This window comes from Astyanax mexicanus, chromosome 4 (genome assembly GCF_023375975.1).
Source record: "Astyanax mexicanus isolate ESR-SI-001 chromosome 4, AstMex3_surface, whole genome shotgun sequence".
In the NCBI taxonomy this organism is placed as follows: domain Eukaryota; kingdom Metazoa; phylum Chordata; class Actinopteri; order Characiformes; family Acestrorhamphidae; genus Astyanax; species Astyanax mexicanus.
The window spans coordinates 14,418,317-14,438,160 of record NC_064411.1 but is presented as its reverse complement, the minus strand read 5'-3'; the positions used below and the strand labels follow the sequence as shown (position 1 = coordinate 14,438,160).

Sequence of the window (19,844 nt, the reverse complement as noted above, 5' to 3'; positions counted from 1 at the left end):
CTGGTCATGTGTTGAGTAACTGCCAAATATGCCCCTCTCGAGCTAAACGCCAAGAAGAAACTTCCGGTTCGTCCCACGGTGGGCTCTCCCATGGTTTCCGTGGCAACCCGGACCGTCCATACGAACCACCTGCCACTAGCTCGGGAAAGCGTGTGGAAACCCCTCGGATTCCACACGCTACAAGGGTAAGCAGACTCAATCCTGACATGTTTTCCAGATCTTTTATAATCTCTGTAATACTGTTCTGCCAGTCTTCTTCTTTTGTGTTCCCAGCTCTGATAGATTCCGGCGCCGAGGGAAACTTTATTCATGAGCAGCTGGCTAGACAACTCCTGATCTCATTAGAGAACCTGGAGGATCCCATAAAACTGTCTGCTGTGGATGGGACCCCAGTCGGACAAGGAAGCATCACCAGCACCACCAAACCTGTCAAGATGAGCGTCAGCGCACTGCATTCTGAGGAGATCAGGTTTTTTGTTATGAAAGACACTCGATATCAAATAATTTTAGGACTTCCATGGTTAAGAAAGCACGATCCTATGATTACCTGGTCTAACAAGGAAATTACTTCCTGGTCATCCTATTGTATGAAGCATTGTTTGAAGGTTCCTAAGGTTAAACTCCAATCCACTTCTGTTGAGAGTCCAGAGCCAGAGTCTCTTGCACATATTCCTCCTGTCTATCAAGATTTATGTGAAGTTTTCAGTAAAACTCGTGCTACCCAGCTTCCTCCTCATCGTTCCTATGATTGTGCTATTGAACTAATTGATAACCAGATACCCCCTAAGTCACGTATATATCCGCTTACCCAAACTGAGGAAAGAGCTATGGAAGAATATGTGCAGGAGGCTCTAACACAGGGTTTTATTCGCCACTCTACTTCCCCTGTTGCTGCTCCCTTTTTCTTTGTTAAAAAGAAGGATGGTGGTCTCCGTCCCTGTATAGATTATCGACAACTTAACGCTGTAACAAAGACCAACCCATATCCTCTTCCTTTAGTACCTGTCGCTCTTGAACAATTGCGTGGAGCTTCTGTTTTTACGAAGTTAGACCTTCGCAGTGCGTACAACTTGGTAAGGATCAGAGAGGGAGATGAATGGAAGACGGCCTTTTTTACCACTAGAGGGCACTATGAGTACCAAGTTATGCCTTTTGGCCTCAAAAATGCACCTTCTGTTTTTCAATCATTTATCAATGATGTGTTGCGTGACATGCTGGGCAAATTTGTCATTGCATTTATAGACGACATTCTGATCTACTCCACTGATATGTCTTCTCATGTCTCTCATGTACGAGCAGTCCTAACCCGCCTTCTTCAGAACCAGCTTTTTGTGAAAGCTGAGAAATGTGAATTTCACAGGTCTACTGTAACCTTTTTAGGGTATGTGATCAGCGATCAGGGCGTTTCCATGGATGAAAAGAAGGTTCAAGCGGTTGTTGATTGGCCCCAACCTAAGTCAGTTAAGGAACTACAGAGATTTCTAGGCTTCGCTAATTTCTACAGACGATTTATTCGCAGTTACAGTTCTATTGCAGCCCCACTCACCAATCTGCTAAAACGCAATACCAGAACTCTGATTTGGTCCGAATCTGCTGTCAATGCCTTTACTACTCTTAAGAGGGTGTTCACTACAGCCCCTCTTTTAAAACACCCAGATCCTAAAGAACCGTTCGTTGTGGAAGTAGACGCATCCAGTGTAGGAGTAGGTGCTGTTCTCTCTCAGCGTTTAGGCTCCCCTAGTAAACTACATCCAGTAGCCTATTTTTCCCACAAACTCTCCCCAGCTGAGCGCAATTATGGTATAGGGGATCGTGAACTTTTGGCCATCAAGCTAGCATTGGAGGAATGGAGGCATTGGTTAGAGGGAGCGTTACATCCATTCGTTGTCATCACTGATCACAGAAATCTAGAGTATATGCGATCCATGAAAACTATGAATTCACGTCAAGCACGCTGGTCTTTGTTTTTTGCACGTTTTGAGTTTGTAGTGACGTATAGACCAGGTTCCAGAAATACAAAGGCTGACGCTCTCTCCCGCATTTTTGAAGATAATGGGATAGAAGGTCCAGAACTTACACCCATCATAAAACCAGAGATTATTTTGGCTCCTATTAGATGGGAGATCTCGGAAGAAATTGATCGAGTTAACTCAATAACTCCTCCCCCTGAAACATGCCCACCAGACCGCACCTACGTACCAGATCAATGCAGAGCCAGACTCATTGCTTGGGCTCATACCTCCCCTTCGTCAGGTCATCCGGGTGAAACACGTACTTTTCAGTTATTAGAAAATCGTTTTTGGTGGGAAAAAATGCGTCTAGATGTTCACAATTTTGTGTCCTCTTGCACCGTTTGTGCTCAGAGTAAAGTTCCGCGTACTCTACCGGCAGGCAAATTAATGCCCTTACCTATCCCAGCCAGACCCTGGTCTCATTTAGCTGTCGATTTTGTTACCGACCTTCCTGTTTCTTTAGGTCAAACTGTTATAATGACTGTGGTTGATCGTTTTTCTCGTGGTGTCAGGTTCATTCCGTTTAGTAAACTACCCACAGCGTTGGAAGCTGCTGAAGCTCTATTTAATCATGTTTTTCGCATTTTTGGAATTCCTGAAGATATAGTTTCTGATCGTGGACCTCAGTTTATTTCCCAAGTCTGGTCAGCCTTTATGAATAGGTTAGGAATTTCTGTCAGTCTTTCTTCAGGTTATCATCCTCAGAGCAACGGCCAATGTGAGAGGATGAATCAAGAACTGGGTAAATTCCTAAGAATATATTGTTATAATAATTTCCATGACTGGGCCAAATATCTCCCCTGGGCAGAAATTGCTCAGAATTCGCTCATCAGTTCTACTACCAAGTTAACTCCTTTTCAATGCTGTTTAGGTTACCAACCACCTCTCATGCCCTGGTCAGCCGAACCCTCTAACATCCCCGCTGTTGATGATTGGATGCGTCGGAGCGAGGAAGTGTGGGAGGAGACTCACAGACGTATTGAGGCAGTCTTAGAACGGCAAAAACAACAAGCGGACCGCCTACGTCGTGAGACCCCCCTTTACTCTCCAGGAGATAGAGTTTGGCTATCTACCAGGGATTTCCGGCTGTCTGATGGCAATAAAAAGCTTTCAGTTAAGTATATTGGCCCTTTCAAAATCATTAAGAAAATTAATGAGGTTACCTACCGTCTTGATATACCTTCTCACTATCGTGTATGTCCTTCATTTCATGTCTCCTTGTTAAAGCCGGTTATCCCTGGTCCTCTGGATGAGACTTCGCTTGGGTCACCTCCTCCCCCACCTATGGATATGGAGGGTGGTCCTGTGTATGCGGTGGAACGTTTGTTGGACTCCAGGAGAAGAAGGGGGGCCCTGGAATATCTTGTGGACTGGAAGGGTTACGGACCAGAGGAGCGAAGTTGGGTCCCAGTGGCTGATGTCCTGGATCCCTTAATGGTGGAAGACTTCCACCGGTCTCATCCGTCTCGTCCGGCACCACGCCCCAGAGGTCGTCCTAGGAGAGAGTCTCCAGGTCCTAGAAGGGGTAGACGCGGGAGTGCTGGCTCTGTCCGATCCTTCAGTTCCATCCGCGGCTCCAGGAGGGGTCGTCCCAGATCCAGGGCTCCTGTCCACTATGTTCCCGCTGCCAGGCCACCTGTCCGGGTCTCCACTGAGTGTGGGGGAGCGGTTCCCTTGTGTCGTCCTCATCCGTCAACCGTTTCGGACTCTTTGGGGGGGAGTACTGTCACGCAGCCTGACTCTCCTTCCACACCTCTGGACTCCACTCCCCAGAATCCTTTGGGTTATGACGTCACCGTCAGTCGCTCGCCGTCGCCCAATCACGTTACGCTCCGGCGCTCAGACTCACCTGTGTTCTGAGGAAGATCCGGGTTATGCTCTCTGTTTTTCTGTATTTAAGGTCGCACTGTGTAATGTATCTTCGCGAGGTATTGTCGACTTATGTTGCGTACTAAGCGGTTTCTTCCTGTTCTTTGTTATTGCCTTCTCGTTACGACCCTGTTTTCGGATTACCGGTTAATGTCTTTTGTTTTGCCCTTATTGGATTTGATGTTTGGTTGGACTGTTTCTCGGTTACGAACTCGGACTGTTTATACGACTGCGTCTTCTGTCTTTGGTGAGATCTTTGTTTACCTGGCTATACTGTTAGCTGCATTTGCTTGCCTGTCTGTAAATAAACCTGTGAGTACATTCTACTCGGCGTGCGTCACTCCTCACTACCTGCCGTTACAGTATATGTCGCAGCCACTGAACGGTGCATCCTTGAGGCCATTGGTGAGGTGCAGCTGCAACTGCAGCAATAAACTGGAGAGAGGGGCAGAAATCTTCCAACACCACTGGAAGAGGATCTGGAAGAAAATGTACTTCCCCTCCAGTGTGCAGAGGATTTTGAGGGCCTAGAAAAAGATCTGACCAACCGTGCCTCAAGAAAAAAAAAAAGAGGTCAGTATTGAAATATACCTTTTTTAACTCACACAGAGTAAACATTTTGTAAACATCTTGTAAAAGATAAACATTTCTTTAAGAAAAAAAGTAATTAACGTTTCTTTCTTTTGAGTACAAAATTAAGAACAAGAGATAATCCTAAATAAATACATTATTATTATTTTCTTACAGCAGACTCATACTTGTCTTAAACTGTGAGAGGTAAAAAGACAACTCTCTAACATAATTTTCAATGAGTTTCATAAAACTTTATTTAAAAAATATATGTATCAAGGAGTTCCCCTACAGGCTTTTTACCCAACCATTTTTTACCCACCCAACTTTTTCCTCAATTTGCCTATGCTCAGCAGCTGAAAAAGTATATAACTGGTTAATGCAATTAACATTTCATTCAAACTGCATCTCATAATTAGTGATAAGCTAACAGAACAGGAGCATACAACAGAAAATCAAGATTTTTAAAAGAAGATTGAAGAATTTCTTAAGAATATATTTGATCTGAGGGTTGCTTTAAAGAACGCTCTTATGAACTCCTTAATGTTTGTCCTCATATCTCGTAAGCTTAAAAAAAACTTAAATTTAGTACCTGGTTACATTCATCTGTCTGTCTACAGATGTCAAAGCTGTCATTAGGTGGGGGGCAAACATTGAAAAAAAACAATATGGAGAATTTGTGAGGAAGTTGTTGCCCCCCACCTGGTGGTCTCTCTGAACTGGTGTGGCAGAGGAGAAAAAAAAGGAATTGGGCACTCTCGCATCAAAGAACTTGTAATATGTAAGTATCAAAATAAGACCATATATAAGTATACCAAACATTGTACCATAAAAAACTAAATCTCAAATAGCTTTGTTTGGTGATGTTTCTATGTACATAATTACAACAGAGGTGAACTCTCTTATCCACAGAGGCTTAATATTGGTATCAGTCTTTAAAAAAACGATCATGTGTGCTTCTGCAGCCAAAGAGGCCCTCTCTAGATAAAATTGGACACCACTGAGTAAAATGACTTTTTAATAAAGTTTAAGATGGCTTTTCTAGAAAGAAACTGCACTGCGTATTATATGAATCAATTCAGTGTCGCTCTTAAGTCTTAAGATGCAATTAGTGCCAAATTTAAAAGCAGGCATTGGAAAAATGTGAAATGCAGAATATGTGGCAAAATGAAAACTTAAACCACTATTATATTATCTTTACATGCCACAATGAAATAAAATCACAGTTCAATCACATTTAACCAAAATAAGTGTTTAAAGCATCTTGATTGGCTGGTATCCACATCCACAAAAACATGACATGTGTACGTTAAGTTAATCAGAGCACATTAAAAAAATGGTTAGTGGGGTTTGAAAAACGTGCGTTTTAACAGGTGGATTTTAGCGAAAAATCACTTTGCTTTCTGAGTGAACTCTCGGCATGAGTGTTTCACTGCTCCTGACAAAAGTGTGCTGTGTTTGGAACGTTCACAGCCAAAACACAGTGGAATACAAAACAGTTGAACTGATTGCATTTTAAAAGTGGCGTGTATTGAATTACACAAATAAAGCAATTTGCTTTAAAATGTAAATCCATGTATACTGTCACTTTGCTTTTTACTGTGAAAAGGCACTGTAGTGTAGTGACTGCTTTTCAAGTTGGCACTAATTCCTCTCCATATGTAAGTATAACTTGCTGGTATAGAGTAAGAATATAAGAATATAAGAATGTAGCTCAATATCACTACTTAACACTGATATGGTTTTTAGACTGTCAAAAGATCTTACTTTTTTAATGTTGGTAGCGTTATCTAAGAGACTAACATAGGGTATCAAAAATATCCTGTAGTTTTAATGCTGTGTCAGCATTTTTTCAAAGTTTAGGCTCTCACAATAGCATTTCAGCCTTAAATGGTTCTTTGCATGGCATAGTGGTTCATCAGATTGAAAGAGAATGTTATGTATGGTTTTGAGTAAAGCCTTTTTGAAAATGATTCTATGTAACAAAGAAAGTTGTTTTATTTTTACAAGCTTGACACTGTGTGATGATATCAGCTGGCCTGATTCATCACCATGGCTCCTAAAAGTTTCTGGGGACAAATTTAAAGACATTAAAAATGACTTTCATTACGATGTCACTTACCTGTCTCCATATGCGAATTTCTCGTTTGGAGGGAACCTGAGGAGGAGTCAGGGTGGGGAGTGAGTACCTGCAGGGAAATAAATTGTTAATGATTAAGCTAGTAACTAATACTAATACTTACCTGAATTGGAATTTGGTTGATTGACATTGAAATACAGACGAGCTAACAATTACTATTACTAGACTGTCTATTAAGCAGCACACAAAGCACTATGTGGCAGTGTAGCAAACATGTATGAGGCTGAAGTTAGCATCTTATTTACCTTGTCTTATTCAGTCGTCTAATAGTTCTATTTTCATAATTTGGTATCAACTTCAACAGACGGTTTGATAATCTAGAGTGAGGGCAACTGAAAATAGGCAGAACAGGCTTTTTATTTTCAATGAATCTTCTAAAATGCCAAATTCAGAGGGCTATAATAAAAAATCTACACTAATATTCCTTGTTGTTCAGGCTATTCACAACCTATTAGGTCTACGTTTAGACCTAATAGACACCTAATAGTTTAGACCATAGGAACACCTTAGCAACAACCTAGCAACATGTTGGCAAGAAACATTCCAAATGAACAAATTAGCAGCCAACACCTGTATATATACCAATATATATGAATGAAACAATGTTGTAAATCCCCAGCTGTCCAATCCAAGTGAAGCTGATGCAGAAAAGGCGATCAGAGACTGGCATTGTCTGGCACCTCACAGACTTCATCGCGGAAGACCACGCTGAATAATTATATAATAACAACAACAACAAATATTTTATAATTCATTAGTCATTTGTAAGTTCTGGTTTATGCGAATGTGAATTGGTTCGAAATCACTTTTCAAAATAATATTTAATGTACACTTTACAATTTATTAGTAACCTGTTAAATTTTTGTTTGTGCATGTAAATTACTTTTGAAATACAACTTTTAAAAGAAATTATATTTCATACACTTTATAATTTATTAGAAATCCGTTACATTTATGTTTGTGCATGTGAATTAGCTCTGAAATACAAAAATTAAAAATAATAATATTTCATACATCTTGTATTTCATAAACTTTATAATTTTTAGTAACCTGTTGTTAAGTTTTTGTTTGTGTATGTAAATAAGTTCTGAAATACAACTTTTCAAAATTGTAAATTGCCAGTCTCTTTACATCTTTATATCTCTGTTTAAATATTTTAAAGGCGAAACCTGAATAACAGGAAATATAATTAATCTCACACTTGATTCGTTAATCCTTTTTTAAATTGTTTTATACGGATGGTTGTTACTCCCAAGGAGTAAAAAACACGTTGACATGGTTCTTTTGTGTATAGAGAACGCACAAGCATCAGGTTCCTATTCAGGTACGTCTTTTAGGAAGCGGTGGGACGTCGCTTGTCTATCGCGTAAGGAGGTCTCAGCGACAATGTAACGATGTAACTGTGAGCATCGCATAAACGTCTCTCCGACGTACCTGTGCTGTCTGGGGATTATGGTGATGTGATTTACAGACATGCGTCAGCCACTACACTCAAACCAGTAGATTTTATGTATCATGCGGCTCTAAGATTACTGGTACACATCACTGTTCACTCTAAGAAAAAGTTGCATGGTCTTCTCTTGCTGTGCGCCGGGAAACACACTGGTTCGTTTTCTTTTTTAAAGCACTTCCTCACCATATGCCACCGTACATCACATAAACGCTTCTTAAAAATAACCTACCAGACTCACTCCAGTAACTGGATCGTCGAGAGTTTTAAATGAAATGGGAAAATCTGCTTTTCGTTACAGTGCACCAGCGAGCTGGAATTCACTACAGGAAACTCTAAAGCTCAGCTGGTGTCACTAAATAATTTTAAACTTCTAGTCTCTAAAGATCTTTATGATGTTTGGTATGTTTTCAGTTTCTTTATTTTTTTAGTAAACCTATTAGTTTTTAATGCTGGTTTGTTTTAGCTATTTTTCCACATTTCTTTTTAGTTTCTTTGTTTTCTTTGATTATTTTTAGGTATTGCTTATGTAACCCCTATCCCCAGTTAATGGGAAGAAAAATGGTCCTGAGTTCTATCTATTCTTTCCCTTCTCTATGTTTGTAGAAATTAAATAAAATAATAGAAAATATAAAACACAATAAAAGGACTAACACACAGGTATATAAAAAAGCCAGTAGTTACTGAGTTTGATACTGAGTGTATCAAAACAGTAGGGCAAAATAAGACTTAGAATCGAGTGTCGAGTGACTTTTAACAAAAAAATACATTAATAGCAGGCTTCAATCAACAATAGAGTTATATCTTTTCAAGACAGAGCAGTTTAGTACCTTTTTAGGTGCAATAGTACAACTACAGTGTGTGCAGAATTATTAGGCAAGTTGTATTTGAGAGGATTCTTTTTATTATTGAACAACAACTTTGTTCTCAATCAACCCAAAAGACTCATAAATAGTCTGTTGGAGTGGGTTGTTTTTAGATCTTAATGAGGATATCTGTTTTTGCAGATAACTATTACTGTGCAGAATTATTAGGCAACTTAATAAAAAAAACAAATATATACCCATATTACTTGTTTATTTTCACCAGGTAAACCAATATAACAACTCAAAATTTAGCAATGAACATGTTTGACATTCAAAAACAAAACCAAAAACGAATCAGTGACCAATAAATCCATCTTTTTTACGGTGACACTCAAAGCCTTCCATCCATATTCTGTCAGTTTCTTGATCTGTTTACGATCAACATTGCATGCAGCAGCCACCACAGCATTCCAGACACTGTTCAGAGAGGTGTACTGTTTTCCCTCTCTGTGGATCTCACATTTTATGAGGGACCACAGGTTCAGATCAGGTGAACAAGGGGGCCATGGCGTTATTTTTTCTTTTAGACCTTTACTGGCCAGCCACGCTGTGGAGTATTTGGATGCGTGTGATGGAGCATTGTCCTGCATGAGAATCATGTTTTTCTTGAACGATACCGACGTCTTCCTGTACCACTGCTTAAAGAAGGTGTCTTCTGGAAACTGGCAGTAGGTCTGGGAGTTGAGCTTCACTCCATACTCAATCCGAAAAGGTCCCACAAGTTCATCTTTGATGATACCAGCCCATACCAGTACCCCACCTCCACCTTGCTGGTGTCAGAGTGGAGCACTCTGCCCTTTACTGATCCAGCCTCGGGCCCATCCATCTGGCCACGCTCATTTCATCAGTCCATTAAACCTTGGAAAAATCAGTCTTAAGATATTTCTTGGCCCAGTCTTGACGTTTTATCTTATGTTTCTTGTTAAAAGGTGGTCATTTTTTAGCCTTCCTTACCTTGGCCATGTCCCTGAGTATCGCACACCTTGTGCTTTTTGATACTCCAGTAAATGTTGCATCTCTGAAATATAGCAAAACTGGTGGCAAATAGCATCTTGGCAGCTTCACACTTGATTTTCCACAATTCATGGGCAGTTATTTTGCGCCTTTTTTCCCCCAACATGCTTCTTGTGACCCTGTTGGCTATTTGCCATGAAACGCTTGATTGTTCGGTTATCAAACTTCAAAAGTTTGGCCATTTCAAGACTGCTGCATTCCTCTGCAAGACATCTCACAATTTTTTACTTTTCAGAGTCCGTCAAATCTCTCTTCTGACATATTTTGCCAAAGGAAAGGAAGTTGCCTAATAATTAAGCAAACCTTATATAGTGTGTTGATGTCATTAGACCACACCCCTTCTAAATACAGAGATGCACATCACCTGATTAACTTAATTAGTAGCTGGCTCTCAGGCCTAGGCTTGGAGTAGGACAACATGTATTAAAAGGATGATGTGATCAAAATACCCATTTGCCTAATAATTCTGCACACAGTGTATAGTGTGCAAATACCCATATGTAAACTTAAGACACAAATAAGAGTTATATTTTAAACAGTACCCCAATTATTTAAATGACTATTAATTAATTAATTAATTAATTAAATAAATAAACAATTGGTTTAATGATTATTATTGCTCAGAATTATGTTTAAGGATTAGACCTTATTTTTAGAAGTAGTATCTTAGATTTTATCTATAGGATTGATTTTAGGTTAATATAACCCTTTTTTCTTACTTTCAGAACTACACTGTCAGTTATATATTTAAACCCTTAATCAGAAATGTACCTTTTAAAGTTAGTTTGTAAAATAAAATAGCATCTTAAATTAAATATGTGGGCCCACTCTAAAGAATACACTCATAAAGAACAGAATTATAGATGAAATGAACAGAACTAAACGGTGCAGGTCTGGTTCGGAGCTTAATGTCCGCTTTACTCTAACGAGCAGAAATAAGAGTTTCAGATTTACCTCAGATTCAGTGAATATGAGCGGAGAGCAGCTAATACACGAGGCTAAACACAGCTAGCCGAGCTGGCTAAGCTAACAGTGCTAACAGAACTTTACTTATAGAGAGATTATCCCAGCTTTATCCACCAGCACACTCTCAGTATGGACTTCAGTGTCCTTAAAATTACCGGTTAGTTTAATTAATACTGATTATTAGTGAGTTTAGTTCAGCCTGTAAGGAACTTTATCCTCCTCGCCTCTCCCGCGCTGCTACTCCCGCATCTCCGCTGTTCTCTCTCGTCCCGTGGGCGGGCCCGTTCCAATCCTCTACTCCACCCTCACCTGTACACTTCTCCCTCAGTAGATCCCTTAATCACTTTTAAGTAACCTTCCTGCATTAACACAGAAAAGAAATGAAATATGTACTCTGTACTGCTTTTCTTTTTAAACTATTTACACAAACACAATGACTATTTTGAACATGTTTAGTACTCTTTTAAACCATCACTATGCATTTATAAGACTTTAATTATTGCTGTATTTATTTGTGTATCTATTTTAGAACTATTTTTTTACCCGGGGCTACATGAGAAATATGCGAGAGGGGTGTATCCCATAGTGAGATACCGAATGAACGCTTGAAAGAGAACACAATTTACAAGAAAAAAAATTGCAAGAAATAAAACAAATTTACCAGACTGTTACACACTGTTACTAGTGCTGAAACACTTACATTGGTCAGTAAAAAAGCAACTGCTTTGTTTGTACATTTAGCTAGGCTAGCTACCAATAATAGTGGTCAGTTAAACAGCAAATGCTGTGTTTGGATATTTAGTTAGCTAGCTATCAATACTAGTAGTCAGTAATACAGGAAATGCTTTGTTTATACATTTGGTCAGTAAAATAGCAAATGCTGTGTTTGGATATTTAGCTAGACAAGCTACCAATAATAATGGTCAATAATTAAGTAAATAACAATTAAGTATAGTTGGTGAATGACTATGCTCTTCAAAAAACAACACAACCCACAAGCATTCACATAAAAAAAACCTTATAAACATGAAATCAAGTTAAAAACATGTTACTCTACCTTTGGAAGTTATTGTATATTTAACCCTTTTAAGCCTGAACCATTAACAAAAAAACATATTTTTTTCCGAATTTCAATCTTAAATTGACTATTATGTTACACTTCAACACAAATCCATTTTACATTGGATTTCTCTGTTGGGCGCCTTTGAGTATTTAACAAATAATAACATGAGACAATCTCAGGCCTATAGGTTTCATGTCAAACATATGTTGAGAAAACACAATGAGATTGCAGATCTGCAATCTAAAAGCCGTTTATTAAAACACACAGAGGAGTAAATATAGAGGTGAAGCAATACAAAGATAATAGTTTGTAGTGGATAAAAACAATTAAGAAACTACAAGATTTGGATATTCTTAGTAAATTTTGGAGATTAAAAACCTTAAACAACATATAATATTCAATAAGAAAAAGATAAGAGAGCATAAAACTTGAGTAATACAACACAACCAAATATCCCTCTATGGTAACAGATTTTTAATCAGAACGACTGAACCATAGACAAATGAGAACACCAGCAAAGGGAATGAATGAGCCCACAACCTTACTGCACTACACAAGCCTGGAGTGGGTTGATTTCAGTTTGAGAACTACAGCTGGAGCGTTTTATTTAACCTCTGGAAAGGATTTTGTTGGCCTCTCTGCAGAGTCTGGATGCTCCTCTGGTCCAGATGGCAGTACCCAGCACAGTGTCGTCTCTCTGTGGCTCTGGGTCTCACTTTTGGGAGCACTCTCTGGAGTTCCTCAGGTGGTGTTTTCACTTCTTCTTTCATGCAGATGGGCCTAGTGGTTAATAGTATTAAGCTAAGCTATGCTAAGCTTGGGGAACTGAGGACGGCTTCCACAGAGTGAAAAAAGAGATACTAGAAATTAATAGAAATAATCAAATCTGCATATACTAGAAAGGGGGTTAAAATCATTAAAATCATAAGCTCTGAAGGTTTGGTCCAAAACATTTAGTTGCCAGCTAGGAATCCTACTCACTATGACATCTAAATTTTAAAGACTAAGTTTTTTCCATTCTTCAGAATTGAACTCCTACAGTAACTACCCTAAAAGCTCAGCTCTGTCTCACAAAGAATGTCCTGGAATATCAAACATATTAGAAAACATAACATGGAATTCAATAAACATGATCGCTGGATGAGATTCATTTTGCTGAACCTGTAAAATCCATTGTTAAATTCAGTTCATGTTTGTTTCTGGTGGAACGTGTCCCAAGCGACAAAGTAAAACATTTGTGTAGGATAAGGTGTTCTGTCTGAAAGACTTTCGATTTGCACTTTTAATTGCCGTGGGACAAATTTGGTACAGTTTTCTCTCCTGTGTGAATGCTCTGGTGATTTTTGAGATGACTCTGTTGATTAAAACTCTTCCCACAGACTGAGCAGTGATACGGTTTCTCTCCTGTGTGAATGCGCTGGTGTTTTTTGAGACTATTCTGTTGAGTAAAACTCTTCCCACAGTCTGAGCAGTAATACGGTTTCTCTCCTGTGTGAATGCGCTGGTGTATTTGGAATGTAACCTGTTGAGTAAAACTCCTCCCACAGTCTGAGCAGTAATACGGTTTCTCTCCAGTGTGAATGCGCTGGTGTATTTGGAATGTAACCTGTAGAGTAAAACTCTTCCCACAGTCTGAGCAGTAATACGGTTTCTCTCCTGTATGAATGCGCTGGTGTTTTTGGAGAGCACTCTGTTCAGTAAAACTCTTCCCACAGTCTGAGCAGTAATAAGGTTTCTCTCCTGTGTGAATGCGCTGATGTATTTTGAGATTACTCTGTTGATTAAAACTCTTCCCACAGTCTGAGCAGTGATACGGTTTTTCTCCTGTGTGAATGCGCTGATGCAGTTTGACAGCATTCTGTTTATTAAAACTCTTTCCACAGTCTGAGCAGTGATACGGTTTTTCTCCTGTGTGAATGCGCTGGTGAATTTTGAGATTACTCTTTGCAGTAAATCTCTTCCCACAATCTGAGCAGCAATATGGTTTCTCTCCTGTGTGAATGCGCTGGTGGTTTTTGAGATTACTCTGTTTAGTAAAACTCTTCCCACAGTCTGAGCAGTGATGTGTTTTTTCTCCTGTGTGAATGCGCTGGTGTTTTTTGAGATTACTCTGTTGAGTAAAACTCTTGACAGAGTGCTGATGTTTCTCCATGTCGGGACTTGGCTTCATTTGTCTGTTAAATGTATCAAACAATGTCTGCGTGTTCTGGAGGCTCTTCAGGATGGCTTGTTCTTCAACTCTTTTAGCAGTTTAACACTGCTCTTAGTTAAATATCCTGGTTGTTGGTGATGAAGTTTTAGGAGAATAATTTCATTTCTGGAAAACACAAAGAAAAATGCAGTTGTATATTACAATAAAAGCAGGTCAATTAACTGAAGAGATCTGCCTGAGGTGCCTATATTGACATCTGAGACATCTTCATATCACCATAAATGTTTCAGTATTTTTCCTACTTCTAAGTCCTTAGTGTAAAGGGGGTGCTGGTGGTCCTCCAGCCAGTAGAGGTAGCCCACATTTTACCACTTGCAATAATCAGGCTGATGCCTGTTTACTGCCTTTATAAACACTGCCCACTGTTTAGACAAACAGTCTTGATTCTTTTCTGGTCTCACTAGAACCTGACATCAATGGCTTAACTAATTTGTTTACTAAATCAATATAGCGGACACGGTGGCGTATCACAGCATCCGGTCGAAGCCCAACTTCATCTGTAGAACCAGAGAGCAGCAGAAGCTCTACACCAGCAGATTCAGAGCAGCAGCTCCAAATTTCATCAACTCTAACGAAATGTTACTAAAGCAGTAAATCATTCTAGTACTTCCACCTTAAATATTATCAATTCTTCTTAGTTGTCCTGAAAATGTAACTAAACATTTAGTGAATAAAATAAAAGGACTATATTAACTCATACAGTGCATTTCAGCAGTTTGGAATTAATATGCTCGAGAGAGAGTGAATTCTTGTCCTGACTCTTTCCTGTTTTTATGTTCTAGACATGAGATAATATAATTTTTTTCCAGACGAGGGACCGAAAGACATAAATCCTTGGGTTTTACAGAGTGGGTCAGCCACCACACTCGCTGCTATCGCTACTGTGTTGCCAGATCTCTCTTAAAAAGTCCACACTAAATTTTTTTTTTCCCCGCAAGACAGGTTTAAGCTTGACTAGAAATATTGTCACATTTTAATCTCACGAGATCTCGTGCCTCGGGATCTTTTCACACCCCTAATTTTAATTATAAAAGATGTTTTTGTTTCTTTAAAATAAAATATAAAAAAAAAAAAAAGCAAATGGATGGATGTCGGAAAATGCAGCGTCTATTGATGTCTGAAATGCAAGAAATGATGATTTGATGCCTTGGCTGGCCACATTATCTTACTTAGAAGGAAGTGCAGGAAAGTTTGTATCCAAATTAAAATAATAAAATATGTCCTGAGTTGGTGACAGGACAAAAACACTGGTAACATTAGCCAGCAAAGTAAAATTAGCTACTTGGTTAAAAAAAAAACACTGGTAACATTGACTAGCTAGATAACATTAGCTACTTGGTTAAAAAAAGCACTGTGAACATTGGATAGCTAGATAAAATTAGATACTTGGGTTAAAAATGCACTTGGAACATTAGATAGCTAGATGGTGTTTGCTATTGGTAAAAAAAAAAATCGCTGGTTACATTAGATAGCTAGCGAACATCAGCTACTTTGGTCTCTTATTATGGGCCAGTTCTGCCTATTAAACAGTTCTCTTTTTCTCTCTGCCAGTCGCATTCAGGAAACACATCAGCTCCAATCTTACATGCACTCTTAAACATTATTCCCACATAAAAAAATCACATTATAAAACATTTTACTATTGCAAACACTTTTTTAAATATGCATAAAAAGCTGTGTGCTGCTTTTTATGTACCACGAACGATGGAGAAAAATATCAAATAAATATTTTTAATAAAGCAACTGTATAGAGGGGTACATTCATTTTGAAGGTAACATAAGGTTCTAGCCACCTTTAGCTAACCTAACCAATGCTATCTAAATAACTAAGCTAAGCTAGCAGGCAATTTCAAACAATAAAATACTATTAGAAGCCTGAATGTCTTAAACACATTAAATGTGTGATGAGTTGTTGTTATATAGCCTAAATGGTAGGATAATGTACAAGCTGTCTGTAATGCTTAATCCTTTTCTTTATAATTAACTTTAGCTGTTAGTTGTGGTATTGGTAATAACACTGGGTCATTTTACAAGCTAATGGGCTCCTTGCACTCACGGCTCTGACACATTTCCGTTTTCAAATAATGCGGCTCGGACGTTTCCGGTTGAATTGTTTACATTCGCCTGTATAGGCAAATTCATAGACTGTATATAGCTGGACAGAGCATCGTCTCTTAAAAGTGAAGCCACCACAGGTCGGGCGCCCCCTGCTGTTCGGTTGCAGAAAGCTGTGTAACTCCACCCATCCCCATAGGTTTCAATGGCAAAACAGACAACTTTCAATCACGTTTTTTTCCAATATACTGTAATTCTACCTCCATTATTTAAATGCAGCAGCTAGTGTAACCTCTGCTTATATTGTCAAATTTTTATATCCCCACAGAATTCGGTTTTTAAAACTTTATTCGGCTCTATTCAAAAAAGGTGTGGTTATGGTAAAAGGGCTTCTTATGGGCGGGACCAATAACAGACCGTCAGCTCCGCTCCGCAGTCTGTGACCGCAAGGCAGCCCTCAGGGGCGGGGTTATTTAAATGAGTAGGCCGTCTCTCCACAGCCTTTCTCCCTCCTCTGGTCTCTACTGCGCAGACTCTGGTCTCTGAATCGCCAAAATGGGGGAAGACTTTGGCTGCGTCCAGAAACCCCAAAAGTGTCTCCTTTTTCCTACCGATCCTCCTCCTCTCCTCCGTGACCCGGAAACTGATTTCGTGACGCCATCTTGCCGCCTGTCCGAATACCATAGGAGACGAAAGAAGCCGCTTAAAATTCTCCTGTAGTAAGCTTCCATTGAAGGATACATCAGTGTATCCTACTCCGGAAGACTTTTAAGGATTTTCCAATGACATCACTGCATCCACGCCCACAGAGCACGCGAAAAGCAGTGCGAGGAGCAGGCAACGCCCAAATATACGTCATAAACATATTAATTAACTAGGTTCCTTATCTAATTATACAGCCAGTAAAGCACTAATATATGTTTTTGTTTAGATAAGCTGTATGCTCAGTAAAACTTTATTAATGTTCCCATATTTGTAACATGATATATATATATATATATATATATATATATATATATATCTCACTGGCCAGAGATGCGGCCAAAATGCCTGGGAGTAAGCAGGATTTTATTGGAATATCTGAATATTTAGCTGTGTGACAGTAATGTTCCATTGATGCTGTTTCATCTAATATTTTTTCACTTCAACATGTATGCAAAATATAATATGTATTATTATATTTATTATTTATTAAGATTTGTTATTTGTTTTATTACATTCAATGAAATCATATTTTACTATTAAAATAATTTAATATTTACATATGCAACCTTCATCAATGGTTAATCAGGCTGCACTTTGAAGCTTGATCTCTAGAATTTGGAATTGTGTTTATTGATCTCTCGTTTTTATTTTTGTATGTGGAGCTTTATTCAGAAGCTGTGATTGGCTGGGCAGTATCCGGCATGTGCTAAAAGTGAGCGTTGTGATTGGCTCAGTTCATCGGTAGTCAACATCCTATCTAAAAGGGATCAGCTGTCCCATTTCCCCAATTACAGCTCCTTCCCTCCATTCCTCCTCCTCCTCTCCTCTCCTCGATTCCTCCGCCTTCTTCCGGGGTAGGAGAGGAGGAGTAGGAAAGGAGGAGTAGGAGAGGAGGAGTAACAAAAGTTTCTGGACGCAGCCTTTGGCTTCATTTTCATTGAATGAATGGGAACGGCGACACGGCGTCCATCTTTATATACAGTCTATGGGCAAAACATACATTTTTTTTTACTGGCGAGAGGTCAAAATGGTCAGAAGTTAAACCAAAAACGTCAGAAGCTTGGAGACGACTGGAAAAGCATGCAGTGCCACTGCTTTTTAAATGGAATTATTAACGTTACAGCACCCAGGTTCCAAGTGTTTGGGAGAGGAGATCAGCTAAACGTACTTGGCTGAAAGATCCACCAGCTAGCATTTTTATTATTATAGCTAGATATTATTATTATTATTATTATTATTATTATTATTATTATTGATATTATTATTATTATTAATATTATAACTAGATATTATTATTATTATTATAGCTAGATATTATTATTATTATTATAGCTAGCACTTTTATTATTATTAATATTATTAATGCTAGAATGTGTATGATTCTTTTTATAAGGATTATTATTTTTACTATCATTATTATTATAGTTAGCATTGTTATAGCCAGCATTTTTATTATTATAGCTAGCATTTGTCTAATTATTTTTATGATGATTATTATAGTTAGCATTATTATTATTACTAGCATTTTATTAGACTTCCATTTGATAACAGGAGAAACTAACAACTAACAGTAATGCACCTAGCAAGCTAGTTAGCTATACTAGCTAATGCTGAGCTGTGTGGGCTAACGTAAAATATAAGAAAAAAATCTTCGTAGTGTGTAGGTATGATATAGTTTATAGGTATATAGTTTAAAGTCTTTCTCTAGCTTTCTAGTGGAAGGCTTTACTGGTCTTCTTGAAGTTGAGGTAAATTTTTAGAAGCTCTTGTAAACACCAGCTGAAAATACTGCCATAACGAGTGTATTGGAAAAGGCAAACAGGAAACGCTGGAGCAGCACTGATGAAAAGTAGTTGTGCAAAGAGCGCATTTTGCTAATGCTAATGCTCCTGCCATAGTGCTGGAAAAATCTGTAAATCTAAGCTTACTGTAAATAAACAGAAGCGCTTTAAACACCCAAATAAACAGTTTTCAGGGGAGAAATCTGTGTAGATCCAGCGCTTGCTTGGCATTTGAAATAAAAAGAGAGATAGAGAGAGAGAGAGAGAGAGAGAGAGAGAGAGAGAGAGAGAGAGAGAGAGAGAGAGAGAGAGAGAGAGAAACTTCTTCATACCTCCTGTAGTTCAGCTGATCCTGCTCTTCCTCCGAGCAGCGCGAAGACAGCAACATTAGAGGGACAAATCCGACGGCAACCGGAAGTGCGTGTTTCAAAATAAAAGACCCAAGCGGTTAATACATTTTTAGTTAATATTAGACAAAATGCAATTTTAATATCCTTAGGCTACACTATTATTATAATATTTGAAAACAAAAAGAAGTAGTATTATATATGAAAAAGTACGTATACACATTATTTTATCCCATTAAATTATATTAATAAAGGGTGGGCATAGTTTTATCAATCTGCTGTCTAAACTATACATTGTGTCAACATAAACCCATAGTGAAAAATATTCATCAGACCCTCCTGTCAGAAAACATGTAGTTTACTATCAAAAAAGCGTAATTGTAGACGTAGGGGTCACTTATACTATAGGCGATACATGCCATTAAATTATCTTAATACAGAAAGGGCATAGTTTTATCAGTCTGCAGCCTAAACTATACATTGTGTCAACATAAACCCAAAGTGAAATTAATTCATCAGACCCTCCTCTGTCAGAAAACATGGAGTTATCTATGAAAAAAGCTTAATTGTAGATGTAAGAGTCATCAAACTATAGGCGATAAATAGTTATATACCATTAAATGATATGAATACAGGGTGGGCATAGTTTTATCAATCTGCCGTCTAAACTATACATTGTGTCAACATAAACCCATAGTGAAAAATATTCATCAGACCCTCCTCTGTCAGAAAACATGGAGTTATCTATGAAAAAAGCGTAATTGTAGATGTAGGAGTCATCACACTATAGGCGA

General features: G+C 38.5%; 3 protein-coding genes across 3 annotated transcripts in view; 2 read left to right on the top strand and 1 right to left on the bottom strand.

The window, feature by feature from the left end:
- LOC125801169 (zinc finger protein 585A-like) overlaps positions 1 to 19,844 on the top strand; it is a 418,011-nt gene that overhangs the window by 151,330 nt on the left and 246,837 nt on the right. The gene's annotated exons all lie outside the window — the stretch shown is intronic.
- The window catches only part of LOC125801216 (uncharacterized), a 201,941-nt gene that overhangs the window by 27,836 nt on the left and 154,261 nt on the right, over positions 1 to 19,844 (top strand). The gene's annotated exons all lie outside the window — the stretch shown is intronic.
- Positions 12,410 to 19,076, bottom strand: LOC125801420 (zinc finger protein 239-like). Its single transcript, XM_049478136.1, has 2 exons — positions 19,036 to 19,076; positions 12,410 to 14,267 (listed from the first exon to the last, which is right to left on the bottom strand). The coding sequence occupies exon 2, from the start codon at positions 14,118 to 14,120 to the stop codon at positions 13,233 to 13,235; it is 888 nt and encodes a 295-aa protein (XP_049334093.1). The 5' UTR covers positions 14,121 to 14,267; positions 19,036 to 19,076; the 3' UTR covers positions 12,410 to 13,232.